Source organism: Crocuta crocuta, unplaced genomic scaffold (genome assembly GCF_008692635.1).
Source record: "Crocuta crocuta isolate KB4526 unplaced genomic scaffold, BGI_CrCroc_1.0 scaffold130, whole genome shotgun sequence".
Taxonomy (NCBI): Eukaryota; Metazoa; Chordata; class Mammalia; order Carnivora; family Hyaenidae; genus Crocuta; species Crocuta crocuta.
Window position 1 is genome coordinate 9,062,100 of NW_027527920.1, and position 18,131 is coordinate 9,080,230.

At 49.4% G+C, this 18,131-nt stretch overlaps 1 protein-coding gene across 1 annotated transcript in view; it reads right to left on the reverse strand.

The window, feature by feature from the left end:
- The window catches only part of ANKDD1A (ankyrin repeat and death domain containing 1A), a 34,441-nt gene extending 19,728 nt beyond the window's left edge, over positions 1–14,713 (reverse strand). The window contains exons 1-5 of the mRNA XM_077747115.1: positions 14,624–14,713; positions 10,988–11,091; positions 8,603–8,701; positions 5,310–5,408; positions 448–552 (exon numbers count right to left, since the gene is read on the reverse strand). Of these exons, the coding sequence (XP_077603241.1) occupies positions 448–552; positions 5,310–5,408; positions 8,603–8,701; positions 10,988–11,091; positions 14,624–14,654 (438 nt within the window). The 5' untranslated portion in view covers positions 14,655–14,713. The remainder of the gene's footprint in view (positions 1–447; positions 553–5,309; positions 5,409–8,602; positions 8,702–10,987; positions 11,092–14,623) is intronic.
- Between the last annotated feature and the right edge of the window lie 3,418 nt (positions 14,714–18,131).

Consider the following 18,131-nt stretch of genomic DNA (forward strand, 5'->3'; position numbering starts at 1 on the left):
CCATGAGGGGCTCCCAACAAGCCCCCTGGCTCTCCTTCCCCAAATCCCAAACCATCTGAACTCACACGCAAAGGGCCCTTCTCCACTTTTAAAGCTTTTGCAATGCTTTCCTCTCTCTTTATAAAACCTCCCTGCTTTCCCATATTACCAACAAAATCCAGTTCATTCACCAAATGCCACCTCCTCCAGGAAGCAGAAAGCAGTGGCTCCTGTATCTAATCTACCTAATTAGTCCTTATCAGAACCTCTCTGAGGGAACTGACCATGTTTCCCCTGTATCTGACTCATTTGTGTCCTAATGCCCCTGTTAGACCCGCAGTTCCCTGAGGCAGGGTCCAGTCTGCAATACCCATAGCTCAAAGGATGCACTCAAGGAATGGGCAGGATTGGTACCAGGAGCCCCAAGCTCAACAGGAAGGACAAACAAGACCTTGAGGCCACTCTCACCTTGTCAACTTGGTCCAGAGGCACATCCTCCAGGTCTTCCATTATGAACTCCAGCACTGGCACGTGGCCTTTTTGGGCTGCACAGTGTAGTAAGGTCAGGCCGTCCTGGAAACAAGCCCAGGGTGGTCCCTCCAGTCTATGAAGGGGCCCTTGCTCACCCACTGGCTGTCTCCCAAATGGTGAATGTTTGCAACCTAGAACACAGCCTTACCATGGAAACAACACAATATGTAAATGGGGAAAACCACAAGTGCCCACTCAGCCCCACAAGGCCTGGTAGGAATTGGGATGTCAGAGTTCAAATCCCAGCTCCAGCATTTATCAGCAATGCAGCCTGGTCTTGCAGGTTATCTGTACCTCTATGAGCCTCCATTTTCTCATAGGTCAAATCAGGATAATAACCCCTGACTGCCTCAGTGGGTGGCTGAGGGAGTTGGACAGCATCCTCAACAGCAAGTTTTTTTAGATGCTGAAAAATAATTCAGGATATAAGGTGAGGTTTTTAGCACTAACAGTCCCCACAATACTAACCCCCACAGGACGTTGTTATAAGGTTCTAGCATCTGCTTACCTTGATACAGCCCCAGATGAAGAAGGAGGTGACTAAGTGCTCAGTGTCTGTCTCTAGGTGGTAACTTCCTAACCTTCTGGGAAGGAGTGAGAGCTGATAGGGTCTGCAAGGACTAGGAGGTGTTAAAAAGGAGAAAATAAACCCAAAATGGAGTTACCTGTCCTAAGGGCCACCCATCACCAAACCCAGACTTAATACCTAACCTAACTGCAGCTTCAGCATCTCGCAGATAAGTCATCTTAGCCAGTCAGTCTGGATCTTCCTGGTCAACAATAGGAAGGAAATCTACCTGACAGGGGCACCTGGGTGGCTCAGTCAGGTAACTGTCTCATAGTTCATGAGTTGGAGCCCCTGCATTGGGCTCTGCACTGACAATGCAGAGCCTGCTTGGGACTCTCTCCTTCCCTCTCTCTGTCACTCCTCCACTTTACAAGTAAATAAATAAACTCAAAAAAAAAAAAAAAAAAACCACCTGATAGACCACCCCCACTGTCCCCTAAAGGAAGGTGATCTTGCCTAAAAGAATCCACTCTTTGCTAGAATAACTTCCTTGCCCCACTTCCTTTTGCCTATAGAAGTCTTTCATTTTATACAGCTCCCTGGAGCTCCTTTCTCTTTGCTAGATGGGATGTTGCCCAATTCATGAATCATTGAATAAAGCCAATTAGATCTTTAAATTTACTCACTTGAATTTTTTTCTTTAATAGAGAGTAGTGGCCACGGTGGGAAAAGGTGTAAGCAGAAAGACGGTCTCTTGGCTCCAGAAGCAATATTTAAGTGAGGGAGGTTTGCAAATATTGTTTATAGCCCAGAGCTTCTACCAAGGCTTTGCATTATAGCTAGATTGTTTGGAGGACTGTTTTTCAAATAGATTGCAACCATCGATGGATCGTAAAAATCAATAGAATGATGTTGTACATCTTGACAGTAATTTGGATTACACTGAAGTGAAATTGGTCAAATCCCAGTGAATATAAACTTAAGATTTATGTATTTTGTTTTAAGTAAAGAAAGTGAATTCTAGTGAATGTTATGCATACGGAAGTATTTAGAGGGAAGTACAGTGATGTCTGTAATTGATTTTGAAATGCTTCCAAAATTTATAAAGAAGTCTAAAAACTTATCGATGAGATATTAAACAACCCAATTAAAAAGTCATTTGGACACAAAGAAGATATATAGTGCAAAGAAGCACATGAAAAAATATCTAACATCATTAGTCATCATTGATATGCAAATTAAAACCACAAAGCATTTCTGACAATAGAGTTTGGAAAGGAAAAAATACTAATATTCCAGTGGAGAAACCCAGTTGACACCACTTTAACCACGTGATCAAGAGTGAAATTATGGTTTATAATAAGAAATATATATTTGGGCTTCCTCCTGCTTCTGGCATAGAGCCCCTAAAACCTTTGGAATTTTCTAAGTGTACAGAGAGGTTAAAATGTCTATTGCTATGTTTGGTGACACAGAGAAGCCTCAAGATAACCTGAAGATTGAAGAGTTGGGGGCCTGATTGCCTGGAGAACCAACTTGATTAGAGGGTTAGATCTTTCAGCCCTACCCCCTGACCCCCAGGGATGGGAGAGAGGCTGGAGGTTGAGTCAATAACCAATGGCCAAGGATTTAATCTATCCTGTCTATGAAATGAAGCCTCCATAAAAACAGGAAAGGACAGGGTTTAGAGAACTTCCAGGTTGGTGAACTCAAGAACACATCCACGTACCAGGTCCCACACGCCACAAGGACAGAAGTTCCTCTGTTCAGGACCTCACCCTATGTATCTCTTCATCTGGCTATTGATTTGTATCCTTTAATATCCTTTGCAATAAATTTACGATCTAGTGAGTAAACTAGTTTCCTAGTTCTGTGAGCGGCTCTAGCAAATTAATCAAACCTAAGGAGTGGGTGGTAGGAACCTCTGATTTATAGCTAATCGGTCAGAAACCCAGATAACAGTGGACTTGGGATTGGCTTCTGAAATGGGAGTCGTCTTGGGGGTCTAAGCCCTTAACTAGTGGAATCTGACACTATCTTTAGGCAGATAGTATTGGAATTGAGTTAAGTTTGTGGGATGCCCAGTCAGTGTCCATGGAGAATTGACTTAATTGCTTGGTGGTGTAGAAAAAAAGCACACACATTGGAATTGGTGTCAGATTTGGATCAAGGTAACATCACTAGTGACAGACCACATTGGTATTGATAAAGTTAATTCTTATATTGAGGCCTACAAAACGGAGGCTGCCCCAGTGACCTGGCCCGGGTCACAAATCTAAATCTACCTCAGCCTGCACTTACAGGAAACCTAACGTACACCAACGACAACCTAACATACACTCAGCTGTACTAGCTCCCCTGACCCTTGAAAGCAGGACCCACTAGTCTCACAAGGAAATCCCCTAGCAGCCAATCCTGCCATTTCTGTGTTGCTGCTCCTGGGGCTCTATAACATTTGCTCTTGCCCAAAATCTCTCCAGAAGAGTGTTCAATTGCTGTGAAGAGCTGTACTCCCCCAATACAGGGACTGTTTTCTTTTGAATAAAGGACATCAAACTCACTACCAACCTGTCTTTTGGGGGCACCTGGCTCGCTCAGTTTATAGACCATGTGAGTCTTGATCTTGGGGTTAGGAGTTCGAGCCCCACACTTGGCAGAGAGTTTATTTAAATGAATTGTTTTTGTTTTGTCACTGGATGGTATCATATGCCCCCGATAGGAGGCAATGAAGGGCATGTAACCTCTGTGATTTTCTTCCCCAAATTCCATAGCCCGAATCTAATCATGAGGAAAATATCAGACAAACCCAAATTAAAGGATATGCTACATAATACCTAACCAGTGCTATTCTAAAGTGTCAAGGTCATGAAAAACAAGGAAAGACTGAGAAATTGTCACAAGATTGGAGGAGACTAAGGAGACGAGATGATTAAATACTTTGTAGGACATTAGCAGAAAAACTGCTGACATTTTACTATAGCCTATAGTTTAGTAAAGGTCTAGATATCGCCAGTGCCTGGCAAAGTAGAGCCAGGTAAACAGAAGGGGGAAAGAAAACTCCAGGGCCAAACGGAGTGTGGAGCAGTCATAGCCTGGCAAAGGCTCCTCTACAGGTGAGCTAAGTACCTCCAGGGAGGTCCTTGAACAAGGAATAGAAAGGTAGTCGGTGGGACTGCTTGCGAAGATGGACACAACTATTCCTCACACCTCTGGAAACACCCAAAGCAATGGGATTGTGTACTTTTCTCATTAAGGGGGAGAATCCAATATTCTCTATCCTCTGGATCCAGGCTGGTCTTGCAATGGGCTTTGAGCAATAGAATATGGTGGAAGTGGTATCATGTGACTTCCCAGCCTTGGCCTCAAAAGACCATGCCACTTCCACTCTTGCATTCCCTCCTCATTGCAACAAATGCTAAACCTTTAAATAGAAGTCTGTGGAAAAAAAAGTCCCCTTTTTTTCCCACCCTGAGTTCTAAGAATCCCCAGATTGAGAACCTCTGGCTGACAGCATTTGGTCCAGAAATGTTTGCATTTTCATAAGATCCACTGACCCCCTAAAAGGTGAGATGCCAGTGCAGAGACCCCTGGCCCTCTGACTCGCTGGGGCCCTGCTCCCTCATACCACAGAGCACACCAATGAGCAGCGAGGGACTGCCAGGTTCCCTAATGTGCCAGGCACTGAGCCAGGTACTTTACACATAGCACTGAGCTTCTCCCTCAGCTCAGAGGTGGGTACTAGCATCCCCATTTCTGCAGTGTGAAAACTGAGGCTCAGGATGCTGAAGTCATTTGCCCAAGATCCAGGGTTTGGTAACTGGAACTTGGCTCCTTCCACCCCATCATGCCACAAGGGAGGCAGGGCCCAGCGGAAGAGGGGAGGAGGCCCCTACCTCTCTCTCATTAAATCTTCCTAACCACCCTCTGAGGGTGTTACTTTGACTCCTCTTGTGTGAATAAAGAGGCTGCCCAGAGGGCTAGGGACTGTTCCAACATGGCAGAGTGGTAAAGAGTCAGGGGGCACTAGAGGAAAGAGGCTTTTGATGCTGATAGAAGAGCCACCCCAGCAACTTGTCCCAGCCCCAGTGGAAACAGCAAGCATCCCAGCTTCACAGGGCTGAGCTCAGCTGGGATTTCCGGAAGGTTCTCAGAAGGCAAAGGCAAGCTGGGGTGGCAGAGCCACCGGGGGAGGAGGAGGGGGCAGAGGTGGGGGCAGACCTGGGCAGCAGAGGCAGGGGCACAGAGGCGGCAGAGACTCTGGGAGCAAGGGGGCTGCCATGTGAGGCCTTACCTTGTTCTTGCAGTGGATCTTAGCCCCAGAGTTGACCAAGATCTGCAGGATCTGTAAGTGGCCGAACCAGGCAGACAGGAGAAGCGAGTTCATACCAAACTGGGGGAGAGGACATGGGGAGGCGGTAAGAAGAATGTAAGCAGGTGTGGCTGTGCCACCTGGGCCCATGTCTGCACTGAAAATCATACAACCATAAGGGACTATAAACCCAGGATGGGGAGCACCAAGCTTTAGGAATATAAAAACCATGGCATTTTTTTTTAAAAAACAGAGGCTGAGACACTACTGAAACTTGTGTTTTTGCTAAATAAAATTTAAAAATAAAGCAGCTACCATCTATTCTTCCCATCAAGTAACAAAGAAGGAACATTTTAGGGGTGCCTGGGTGTCTCGGTCAGGTGAGCATCCAACTTAAGATCAGGTTATGATCTCACAATTCATGAGTTCGGGACCCACACTGGGCTTGCTGCTGTCAGCACGGAGCCTGGTTTGGATCCTCCGTTCTCCTATCTGCCCTTCCTCCCCCACCTCAAAAATGAATAAACATTTTTAAAAGTTCTTTTAAAAAAAAGCAGGAACATTTTAATGCAAAAAATTGGGGAGAAACTAATTAGAGAATATGCTCTTTCCAAATACAGCTTCATGAAAAACACACTACATTGTTCTTCTTTTCTGATTTGCTAGGACTAATAAAGACCTCACCCTGGACTGGTGTTTGAGAACCAACTGTTGGAATCTCCTACAGGATGTCCTCCGGCAGATAGCTTAAGCCAGCAGGCACCTCACTGCCTCACAAAGACATCCACTGCACCGACAAACACTGCTCACTGTTGGGAAGTCCCTCTCTCCGCTGTACTAAAGTCTGAATCCCTGTGCCTTCCACCCAACCAGCTCTTTGGAGCAACTGAGACTATGTCTGGGTCCTTTTTTGATGGCCGCTCAGCACCTGTTGGCAGGATGTTCTTCCCCAACATCTGTGAAGCGCTCCAGGATCACTGGAGCCCCTTCACTGACCTCTGCCCTATGGGGTTATGCACAAGACCCAGCACAGGTAGAATATCAGTAATTGTGGGCTGGCTGGCTGAGAGAGAGAATGTATACTCACAGGGCAGAGTCCTTGGTTGGGGGGGGGGGCGCGGATAGGAACCTGGGAATTGAAAGGATCAAGCCTCAGACCTGGGGGAGGAAAGTCATGAGAGCCAGAGCCTCCCATCACTGGGAACCCCAGAGATACTTCTGGGTCCTAGTTGCAAGAACTGTTCAGGACAGAGCCCTATGGCATATCCCTAGAGACCTTCCCCCCAACAGCAGGATTTCCCTTTCTCATCTCATCCACCCTTCTGTTACTAAATTAGGCATACCCATCAGCTTTCTTAGTTTTCAAAATATATTTATTACTATTTGCAAAGAAAGTAGAGAAGATTTATAAAAGCACTCTCTCTTACTCTTCTTCCCCATACCTTCTTTTCTCACTCATTCCCTCAAGGAAGAAATAACAGAGCACAGTGGTGATAGTTGGGGGGGACTTTGCAGGCAAAGGCCTGTTGCATGACATTCCAGTATTTTATTGGGAAACTCAAACTAAGATATTCTCCTTTTAGAGTAGGCTCTAAAATGAGGCCTAAGCAAATGCAGAGAGGAGATGGGGCAGGAGCAGGGAAGTAGGTGTTGCTGCCCCACCCCCCTGCCCCAGTTTGAAATCAAGCGCCCCCTCGTGCTGGGGCCTGGGAGCAGAGAGAGGCCAGGGCAAAGAAAAGTATTTCTGTAAAAGATAAATCTCTGCAGGGAAGTTTATAATGCCTTAAAATTTATGTATGTATTTATTGGGGCGCCTGGGTGGCTTAGTCGGCTAAGCATCTGACTTTCTCTAAGGTCATGATCTCGCGGTTCGTGGGTTCGAGCCCCGTGTCGGTCTCTGTGCTGACTGCCAACTCAGAGGCTGGAGCCTATTTCAGAGTCTGTATCTCCCTCTCTCTCTGACCCTCCCCTGCTCACGCTGTCTCTCTCTCTCTCTCTCCCCTAGAAATAACTAAAAATATTAAAAAAAAATTATGTATTTATTTACTAGGTTTATTTATTTATTTTGTGAGAGACAAGGAGAATGTGAGTGGAGGAGGGGCAAAGAGAGAGGGAGAGAATCCCAAGCAAGCTCTAACATCGTAAGCACGGAACCCAACACAGGGCTCAAACTCACAAACTGTGAGATCATAACCTGAGCTGAAATCAAGAGTCAGAGGCTGAGACTAAGGTACCCAAGCACCCCTAATTCTTTTTTATTTTAGAGTGTGAGAGAGAGAGTAAGCGGGGGAGAGGGGCACAGGGAGAGAAAGTGAGAATCTTAAGCAGTCTCCACACTCAGCTTGGAGCCCGACATGGGGCTCGATCCCACAGCCCTGGGATTATGACCTGAGCCTAAATCAAGAGCTGGATGCTCAGGGGTACCTGGTGGCTCAGTTGGTTGAGCGTCCGACTTCGGCTCAAGTCACGATCTCTTCGTTCCTGAGTTCAAGCCCCGCATCGGGCTCTGTGCTGACAGCTCAGAGCCTGGAACCTGCTTCAGATTCTATGTCTCCCTCTCTCTCTTCCCATCCCCCACTCACACTCTGACTCTGTCTCACTGTCTCAAAAAAAAACATTTAAAAAATTTTTTAAAAATGCATTAAGAATTGGACATTCAACCCACTAAGCTACCCAGATGCCCCTAAGTTTAGATTCTTAAATGTATCCCTGTCAAATGTCATTGTCAGACCCAGCCCCTTCCTCAAACCTATAGACATGATTTAGTAGAGCCTGTTCTCCAGCGCTCTCTCTCAGCAATGTGCTGCCTGCCAACTTGTTAGGGACATTGTTAGTCTTCATTCCAGTCTCTGGTTAAAGTGTTGGCCAGAGCAGAGTCCTGTGGCAAATCAGGAGAGACCTACCTCCTGATTATTTTGCTAACAAGTCCTTTATCAATCCACCCAATTATTTGTTCTACAGCCCTCTCTCTCCCTGTTCACATGGTATCATGAGGGATGGAAAAGGCTCTCTGAGAACTAAAAAGCTCTTAAAAATGGAGAGGTCTTTATGGCTGTCGAGGGGAAAACTGGGTTCAGTGTGGTGTCACTGGCCCCTGAAGACTGAGTCCCTGTCCACCTTGCACCTGTGGATTTGTGAATCAGAGGCAACTTCCACAGTGACTGCTGGCTCACAGACCTAGAGAGAGCTCTGGTGCTCCTTCCTCCTCTTCCCCCCAAGACAGGCAAACAGACAGACGCGTGCACACAGAGGCGCCTATAGGAGGGGTCCCCTACCGCATCCTCATCGTCCACAGCAACCTCGTGTTCCAGGAGCAGCCGCACAGCTTGCTCGTGCCCCGCACCCGCAGCCCAGTGCAGGGGTACCCTGCCCACCTGCCCAGAGGGAGAGAAGAGCTGTGAGGCACCGCTGCCTGCCTGGTCTACCTCCCACCCCCTCCCCACCTCCTTAGCTGAAGTTCAGCTGGTCTGCGGGGTGCAAGGGCCTTTGCTGGCTCTGGTGACAAGCGGGCAGGGCCCCAGCCCCACTCGGGCCCCCTCCTCCTCCTCCACATGGTAGCAGCTGAAATGAACATAGTCAAACACAAGGACTAGACCCATCTGTCCCCCACCTAAAACTGCACAGCTTCCCAGTGCTTTGGGGACAAACTCCTAACCCTGGGCCCCGTGAGGCCCTGCCTGCCACGGCTTAGAAATGCCACACTAGGGGGGGCACCTGGGTGGCTCAGTCAGTTAAGCGTCTGACTTCAGCTCAGGTCATGATCTCACAGTTTGTGGGTTCGAGCCCTACATCGGGCTCTGTGCTGACAGCTAGCTCAGAGCCTGGGGCCTGTTTCAGATTCTGTATCTCTCTCTCTCTGACCCTCCCCTGCTTGCACTGTCTCTTTCTGACTCTCAAAAAAATAAAATGCCAAAGTACTCTCCATGGCCTGTCTTCGTTCCTGCTGCTCCCTCTGCTGGACAGCCGCCGGTCAGAGGATTATTGTCCTAGTCCCTGAGGGCCCCTGACTACCTGGATTCTGTCCCCTCCTTCCTTCAGAACTGGCTGAAGGGGCGTGGTCTCCCACCCCTTTGTCAGACTACCTGGAAGTTCATCAAGGTCTTTGGCCTCAGCACATCTGAGCAGGACTGGGGGAATCGCCCTTCCTCCAGCTCATGACCTGCAGTTTTTAGCTTATAAAGGGACAACAAACGGAAACACTAATTTACTGTGTGGTTTTCCTTCCTCAGGGCTTCTGCCCACACTGTCCCTTCTTCCTGTTTTCACCCTGGCTCCTGCAAAAATGCCACTTCCTCAAGAAGCCTTACTTGATTGCTACAGGTAGGATGGGCCCCCTCAGACCCCCACATCTCTCAACTTATCACAGCAGGAATGAACTGTTCATGAGACACACTGTTTAATGTCTGTTCTCCCCACCCAGACTATCAGCTCTGAAAGGACAGGGACCCCATCCGCACAGGTTCTGCTCTGTCCCCAGCACCTAGCACAATGCCGGCACAGAGTAAGCCCTTCAGAAACACTGATGGATTGAATGAATAAATGAGCAAATGAATGAATCTGGCATTAGCGTCCTAGCATTCTACAAGTCCATGCTTCCTTGTGTTTATCTAGGAGTTAAGACTGAGGCTCCAATTATCAATAAAATGTTGTGTGACCTGAGGTGACTTGCTACCCGTCTATGCCTGCCTTGATCTAAAAATAGGACTAATCCTTCCTGCTCTCCTCACCTCTCCAGGGGTGAGTGACGACCACCAGGAAATAGGTGGATGAGTCCACCAGACATCCCTGAGAATTCCTGTTACTATTACTGAGCCCCAGGCAGGCCCTGAAGACTCAGGTCACACCCATATCCTGTCACCCCAGACAAAGCAGCCTCTGCTGCAGGCAGCAGTCCTACATCCAACCCTTTCAGACTCTGCTGACCTCCCACCCAGGCTGGCATCCCCTTAAGACAAGCCCAGCAGCCAGAAGCCCCAAGGTAAGGAGAAGCTATCCTGAGTGGCATCCAGGCCTATCCCCAGTGCTCCCCATCAGAAGGAATGGCTTTTCTCTGTCTCCTCCCCGAGCAGGGCTATAGATGAACCCATCGGCAGCATTCCCTAAGGACTGATCAGTGGGCTAGGTCTGCCTCCCTGTCTGGTCTTTGAGCCCCCGAGGGCCTGCCTGGACCCACAGCAGTTTTACATACTCAGTGGGCGTTCAGAGATCTCAACTAAATTGCTTCCTCACACATGCTCAGCCTCTCTCGGTCTGGCCTTTCATGGTCTTGAATTCCTGGACTTCTGACTATAGACATCATTCCATCTTTCTCCCTCCAGGCTTCTGGGGCTATCTGTCTATCTGTCAGTCTCTGACTCCTGACTGTCAACCCCTGCCCTCCTGACTCTAACCTTTGTTCCTTGTGTGTGCCTTTCAGATGGGGGTAGAGATTGAGCGCGTGAGCTCTCAAATTGCCCAAGCCTGGCTAGGAAATCCAACCCTGACTTTAGAGAGGCCTCTGGGACCTTGAGACAAGGTAGACACTCAGCTTCCCCCACATTCACATATGCAAAGGCTCCTCCTGCCTCGGGCTCCTGGAACTGTTTCTCCGTGTGGAGGTGTCCCACGGCAGGCACTACCCCCATCCAGCCACCCCGATTTGGAAGAGCCCCTTTACGAACATGGTTTCTGGCCCTGACGTTGACTTTTCTCTCGATCAGTTCCTTCATCCTCCCGATGCTGTTTCGACGCGCGGCTTCATGGAGCTGCCTCTCCAGAGGAAGCACTAGGGGCAGAAAAGGGGATGTAGAATGAGGGGAAGAGCCCCCCCCATACAAAGGAGAGGTAAACAGCTCCTCCCTGGCCCTGAACGTGTCCCAGACAGAGGGTCTTCCAGCTGGGAATGGTGGCAGGGATGCCTTTGCCCCCCTTTCAAGGGACTTCCCCAGAAAAACTGCTTTTCTTCACTAACTCAGCCCATGTCCATGTGACCAGGACTCAGCCAAACCCTAAAGATGGGACAGCACAGCAAGACCATCCACAGGAGCCGGGTGTGTGCCTGTCATGGCTCAGAGGTGTCCCATCATCCAGTTTTGATAACCCTAAGAGCAGCTTTTGAGGAAGGGAATGGAATACATTCCCACTGGAGTTGATGACTACCTTTCCCTGGCTTTGTCCAGTGAAGCAGGCTGCCAGGATTTACTGAGCCACCTACTTCATCAGGCTGGGGCAAGGCCAGAGGCCTATCACCTGGCTTCTCTGTCCTTGTCCCTCCATCTCTTCTCTCTTCATCCCCAGTCCGAACCAGCTGTCGCCTCCCCATTGTGGGGCCCACTCTGATTTGCCTTCTTTCAGGGCTCCTCTTGCCTCAATGCTGCACCATTATCTCAGACTGGAGGCAGCCTCAGAGCTCCCCCTGCTGGCCTCCTGCCATTGGCAGCAGTGGGCTGGGCTCAGAGGGGTGGTGGCCAAGCCAGGAGGACCCGGGTCTGGTGACCTGGTCCAGGGCTCATCTGGACCCCACACTGCTGTCATCCTGACTGGTCTTGTTCTGTGAGGATATCTGGTGTCCCCGGCTGGACGGCAAGCTCCTTGGCGGCCCTGGCCACATATGACCCTTGCTGATACACCTCCAGCTTACGGCAGGCCCAAAGCTGGGCATAAGGAAGAACTCATAAGATTCTGCTTCTATGAGTGACACAAAAATCCTCAGGCTACTAGATGCCTGTCTCACCTCCAGAAAGGTTTAGACACTCTAGCACAAGGCACAAATACTTGCTGGGCCTTTTGCACAGTCATAACAGGGCAGGTAATCTGTGGTTTGACTGCTACCAAACCCACATCCTACATGTTTGATCCAATGTGAATGTCCAGATGCAGCCCATTGGTGTATCCAGGGACAGGTGGCCAGTGACTTGTCAGAGAAAGCTGGGATGCACTGAGGTGACAGACAGGCCTGCCATCAATTTGCTTTCCAGATACGGGTCTTGTGCTTCCCGGGGCCTCATAGATACAACCTAGGGACCTCAGAGCTGCTGCCCTAGGGCAATCACATGGCCCTAGGTTCAGCTTTGTTTTTTTTTTTTTTTACATTTTAAAAAAAAATTTTTTTTAATTTATTATTTCTAGGAGAGAGAGAGACAGCGTGAGCAGGGGAGGGTCAGAGAGAGAGGGAGTCACAGACTGAAACAGGCTCCAGGCTCCGAGCTGGCAGTCAGCACAGAGCCCGACGCGGGGCTCGAACCCACAAACGTGAGATCATGACCTAAGCGAAAGTCGGACGCTTAACCGACTAAGCCACCCAGGCGCCCCCCCCAGGTTCAGCTTTGGCTGAGTCACTTCCCAGCCATGTGACTGGCTGTGCCTCAATTATCCTGTGCCTCAGTTTCCCTCATTTGCAAAATGGGGAATGTGTGCCACCCTGTAGGGTTATTGTAATGATTAGATATAAGATATGAAAAGCCCCTAGCATGGTATCTGGCAAATAGTGCCATCATCATCATCATCACTATTATCCCTCCAAGGCAAAGGGTCAGAGAATAAATTCTGGTGGCCAAAGACATGGAGGTGGTAGTGCCTCCTTCACTCAGGGCCCTCTAAGCCTGTGAAATCCCAACCAAAGAGAGCACCTTCCCTACCCATTTCCCTGCATTTTTTTTTTCTCGATAACACCCCTCACCACAGATATATGCTATACTTACATATTGATGAGGTCTATTGTCTGATGAGGTCTAATGTTCCCCCATTATAAGCCCACGGCAGGGGAGATTTTTGTCTGATTTGTTAACTGCTGAATCCCCAAATTCAGGCCCTGGAACATTTGTTGAATGAATGAGTGACATACAAATCATGAAATCTCTTCAGAGGCATTTGAACCATAAGATGCTGTTGCAATTAAGACTCATTATGGGGCACCTGGGTGGCTCAGTCGGTTAAGCATCCGACTTGGGCTCAGGTCATGATCTCACAGTTTGTGGGTTCAAGCCCCACATCGGGCTCTGTGCTGACAGCTAGTTCAGAGCCTGGAGCCTGTTTCGGATTCTGTGTCTCCTCTCTCTGATCCTCCCTTGCTCATGCTGTCTGTCTCTCCCTCAGAAATAAATAAAACATTAAAAAAAAAAAAAAAGACTCATCAGTCCCCTAGAAAGTCAAACCACAAGCTCAAGTAAATGGCAGGAAAGAGGCTTTGAGGGGGAGTCAGCTTCAGGTCAATATTGCAGGGGAGTGGGGAAAACACCATCTTCCCAGTGCGGTCTCCACTGCTAGCTCCACCCTTTCCCACCCCAAAGGGGATGCCTTTCTTAGAGGTGAGGAGAGGGCTCTTCTGGAAGAACCCTTCTCAGATATCAAACACCTCCAAAAGCACTGAGTCCCGAGCTTTTGTTTCCTTAACCTCTTGGCTGAACAATACCACGATCCAGGTTCAGGCAAAGAGCTGGCACTTCAAGTGAGAGTTTATGGAAACTGGACCCTAGTACCTACTCTGCTACTTTCTAGTAGCAGGTTCCTCAGGCTAGCCATGTGCCCCTCTGAGGCCTCAGTTTCTCCAGTTGTAAAACTTCAGGAGGGTGAAAAAAGTTATCTGTAGAAATCCCTTCCAGCTCCGACTCCCTTTCTCTAAGTGAAAGCCTACAGGTGGCTTTTAGTGGCCTGTTTGTATCAGCAAACAGCCAAGAGTCCTAATGGGAGCAAGCAGACCCTGCATGGCGCCAGTGAAATCAAGCCTTATCTCTTCTCTTCCATCCACTCCAACCCATGTATCCTCTTTCTGGCCACATCAACTGTACCCTGGCCTAGGAGACCTTCCCCATGATGTGTCCTCTGCCCAGAATTCCCTCCCACACTCCCTAATGCTCCATTGCTGCATATTCTTTAAGGGCTGGCTCAAGGGATCTTCTGACCCAGGCAGAACCCTGCACCCTTTGAAACAGCACCTTTACAGAACCTCTTAACCCAGTGTGAGAACATTGGCACAATCTTTCTCTCCCCCTCCCCGTCCCACGGAGTGCAGCCAAAGCCTCCCAGGCTGGCTGATGCCCACATGAATGCTGCTGCCCAGGCCAGAGACCCGGGCACATTCCTTGAGGAAGACTCTCAGGTGCCCTCATCCCACCCGCCGCACACCACGGCTCCCCTCCCGTGGGTTTCAGTTTCCCTGTCTGCTGCGGTCTTCATTCCACAACCAATCTCAACATTCGGGCACAGCTGGGGCCTTCGGCATTTCTGCCACTTAAAGGCTGTGTGACCTTGGGTAACTTATTTAATCACCCTGGGCCTCAGCTTCTCTTCTGCAAAATGGCAATAACAATATGCCTTACCCACAGGGCCTCTGTGAAGATCAAATGACATGCCTGTCCTGGCTTCTCCCGGCACACAAAGTAAGTACTCGATAAAGGATCACATAACCATCTTCTTTCTAGCTAATGTCTCCGCCGCAGCAGCTCCCTGCTCTCAAGACCGATGGCGCCGCCACGTCCCAGACGCGCAAAGTCCCCCCACCCCCCACCCTCTCACGCCCCGGTGCGCGTTCCTCCGGGCGCCACAAAGAAGCCCACGACCGAGGTGGCCACGAGGACAGCGCCAATCGCAGGCTTGGTCGCTCCCCGCGGGGGCTCGGGGATCCTTTGGGCTCTGCCCGCCCCCGGGCCCTGCGGCGCGGCGGGACTCACGGCCGTCGCTCTCCCACGCCGGGGGCTCCTCCATGCCGCCGCCCCGCAGCTTGGCTGCGCGCTTCTGCCCCCCCCCCCGCCGCGCNAGCCGAGGGGAGGGGGTGCTGTGTTGGGGTCCAAGGGCTGGGGTTCCCAGGAGCGCCAGGGTGCCCGTGGCAGCCGCTTCTCCAGACCCCTCGGTCTCGCCGGGGCCCTTAAGCATGATGTGGGCGCAGCTGCACATCACCTACCCCCACCCCCATCCCCGACCAGGCTGCGGGTGCCTCCTGGAGCTTCTTCGACTTGCTCGTGGCTCCGCGCCTTTCACCTCCAAGACTGGGGGGCCGGGGCCACTCTGGGCTCTGCAGGTCCCCGTGGACCGGGCTCCTACAGGAGCTGTCCCAGCCACCGGGCCCGGACATTCGCGCAAGGCCTCCAGGCAGCCCCATCCTCAAGACTCCGGAGCCTGCTCAGCCACCCCGAGAAGCTAAAAGACTCCAAGAGCTTAGGTAGGCATTTAAGGAACAGACACCCCAGCAAACCTGTAACCATATGAAGAGACGGTCAGATTTATTTGTGATCAGAAAAATACAAGTTAAAATGACAATGAAATAGAACACCGATTAGACTGGCAAAATTAGAAAGGTAGAAAATGCCTTATGTTGGTAGGGAATGAGGAGCTGTGACAGCCAGGTGGGCTGCTGGTGGGAGTAGTCTGGGGCAGCCATTCTGGAAAACAGTCTGACGGTAATGAGGGAAACTAAACACAGAGAACTTTGACCCTAAAATGCAGCTTTTTCTCTTACAGTCTCAGAAAAGGACATGTAAAAGGGTGTACTTTGCTGCGTTATTGTTTTGGGGTTGCTGGGAGTCGGAAGTGACCTGTCAGCGCCAAGGGAGTGGATGGGTAAAATGTGTGCAACCAGAGGGGCCAGTGTGGGGCCTCGGGATTGGGTGGGGGCTGGAGGCCCAGGCCATGAAAGAATTCACTCAAGGCAGAACAAAAGAGATAGAAGTTTGTTGGATACACTGCAAGGGGGGAGCGGGGGGCAGGACAGCAAAGGAGAGATTGCAGCAAGGTGGTGGGGCAGGGACGGGTATAGTTATAGGGTGGAGTGAGGGAGTATGGGGATATATGGAATTTTCCCTTTTTTGGTAACTGTGCCTGATTGTATACAAGTAGCTCAGTGGTCAGTTACTATTTCGAAGTGGGTCACTTAATGAGCCTGTTTGCATTCAGCCTGGTGGTCAGTGTGAGTCCTTTTGCCTTGCTCAAGTTTCCATTGCTCAAGCCTTTTACCTAAAAGTGCCCTCTGCAACCAGGTGTATTCACAGCCATGGGGATTCAAGCACCCAGTGCTAAGCTGAAGAAGTGGAACAACCCAGTGAGACCCATAACACAATACCAATAAATGCATGCACACAAGACAACACAGATTGAAAAGGCACAAACCAAAAAAATCCACATTAAACATTAGAATGGGTTGCATGTCAAATCTGTGGGGGCTGTTTATGTCTTCTCTTCCTTGCCTTTTTGGCTTTAAAGCATTTATAGCCCCTTTAGATTTAGGGATAGTGGAGTCCCAGGCATCTCTACCCCAAGGCAAATAGCTGTTACTAGTTCTGGGATCAGAGAAGGAAGAATATTTTTTAGTCATTAGTGTAATTCAGGAAGGCTTCTTGGAGGAGGAAGCATTGTGGATGGGTTTTGAAAAATAACGTAATGAAAATAGCTAATAATTAATGAGCCTCAAGCTAAGCACTTTGTGTGGATTATCTCATTATGTCTCCCAAACCACCTTATATGAAATGGGCATCACCATTTTATAGAGGAGAAACTGAAGCGCAAGAGGGTAAATAACTCTCCCTACTTCACATGGGTAAGTGCTGAAGCCAGGGTGGTCTGATTCAAGAGCCAGAGCAGGAGCATCTGGCAGGTGGAGAGGACTCTGATGTAGTCAAAGCACAGACAGCAGGCAGTCTCGCTAAGCCCTGGCCTCCCAGATGGATACAGAGGTGCCAGGGAGCAGTTGGCTGGCATAACTGCCCACCTGCCATCTATGATATCCACTGCCCTGGGCCAGCAGAAAGAAGGGGCTGCTGCTTTCTATATCTCAAACAAGGATGGTCGTATCTTGAGATCCACAGTGGTGAATGAAGGGCACAGGAAACCAGTCAGAACTTCAATTTTACATGATGCTTGGGAGGAGGTAGAAAAGTTTCATTTTTATTAAAACAACCATGACTGGGCGGCTCAGTTGGTAAAGTGTCTGACGTTGACTCAGGTCATGATCTCACATTTCATGAATTTAAGCCCTGCATCCGGCTCTCTGCTATCAGTGCAGAGCCATCTTCTGTCCCGAGCTCTCTCTACCCCTCCCCCACTGGTGTGTGTGCACAGGCGAGTGTGCTTTCTCTCTCAAAACTAAATAAATAAACATTAAAAAAATTTTTAAACAACCAAGGTTATATGAGCAAGAGAGTAAGATGCAAAATCCAGGGCCACTTTGGACAAGGGCCCCAGAGTCTTTGCTCTATCTTTGGGGATATTTGGAGGCAGATATTTGGGGGAACTAAACCGTGGCTCTGCCTTTTTCCTGTCCCTGAAGGTATGCAGAGTCCATTTTCACTCAGCTTCTCCAGCCTTCAACCTAACCCCCCACCCCTCCACCCTCACTCCCTCACTCAACTCTGGTGACCCCTAGGTCATTCTCAAAGAAGACAGTACCCAATCACACACACACACACACACACACACACACACACACACACACACACACGCTGCCTCCATCCCTTTAGCATTAGGGACTGCGGGGTCAGGGGACAAAAGGTAAACCAGAGACCGTCACAGTTGACAGGGATGGAGAGAGATTCTGAGAACACAGTTGCTGGGGCTGGGGGTAGGGCATGTGGGGTGGCTCCAGGACCTGTGAGAGTGTGTGTGACAGAACGACATGATTGACCTTAACACTGACTAGAAATAACGAGGAAATATCAAAGCGAAGAAACACAGATGGAAAACTTGGTTTGACTGTGGGAAAATAATGTCAATTATAGTCCTTTATGAGCTCTACATATCGTTTTAGCCTATTTGTAGCTTAGTAATGACCCACATCGTTTCAAATATCTTTTTTTTTTTTTCAATCCTCATGGAACGGAAGCACAGTGGTGCAAAAGC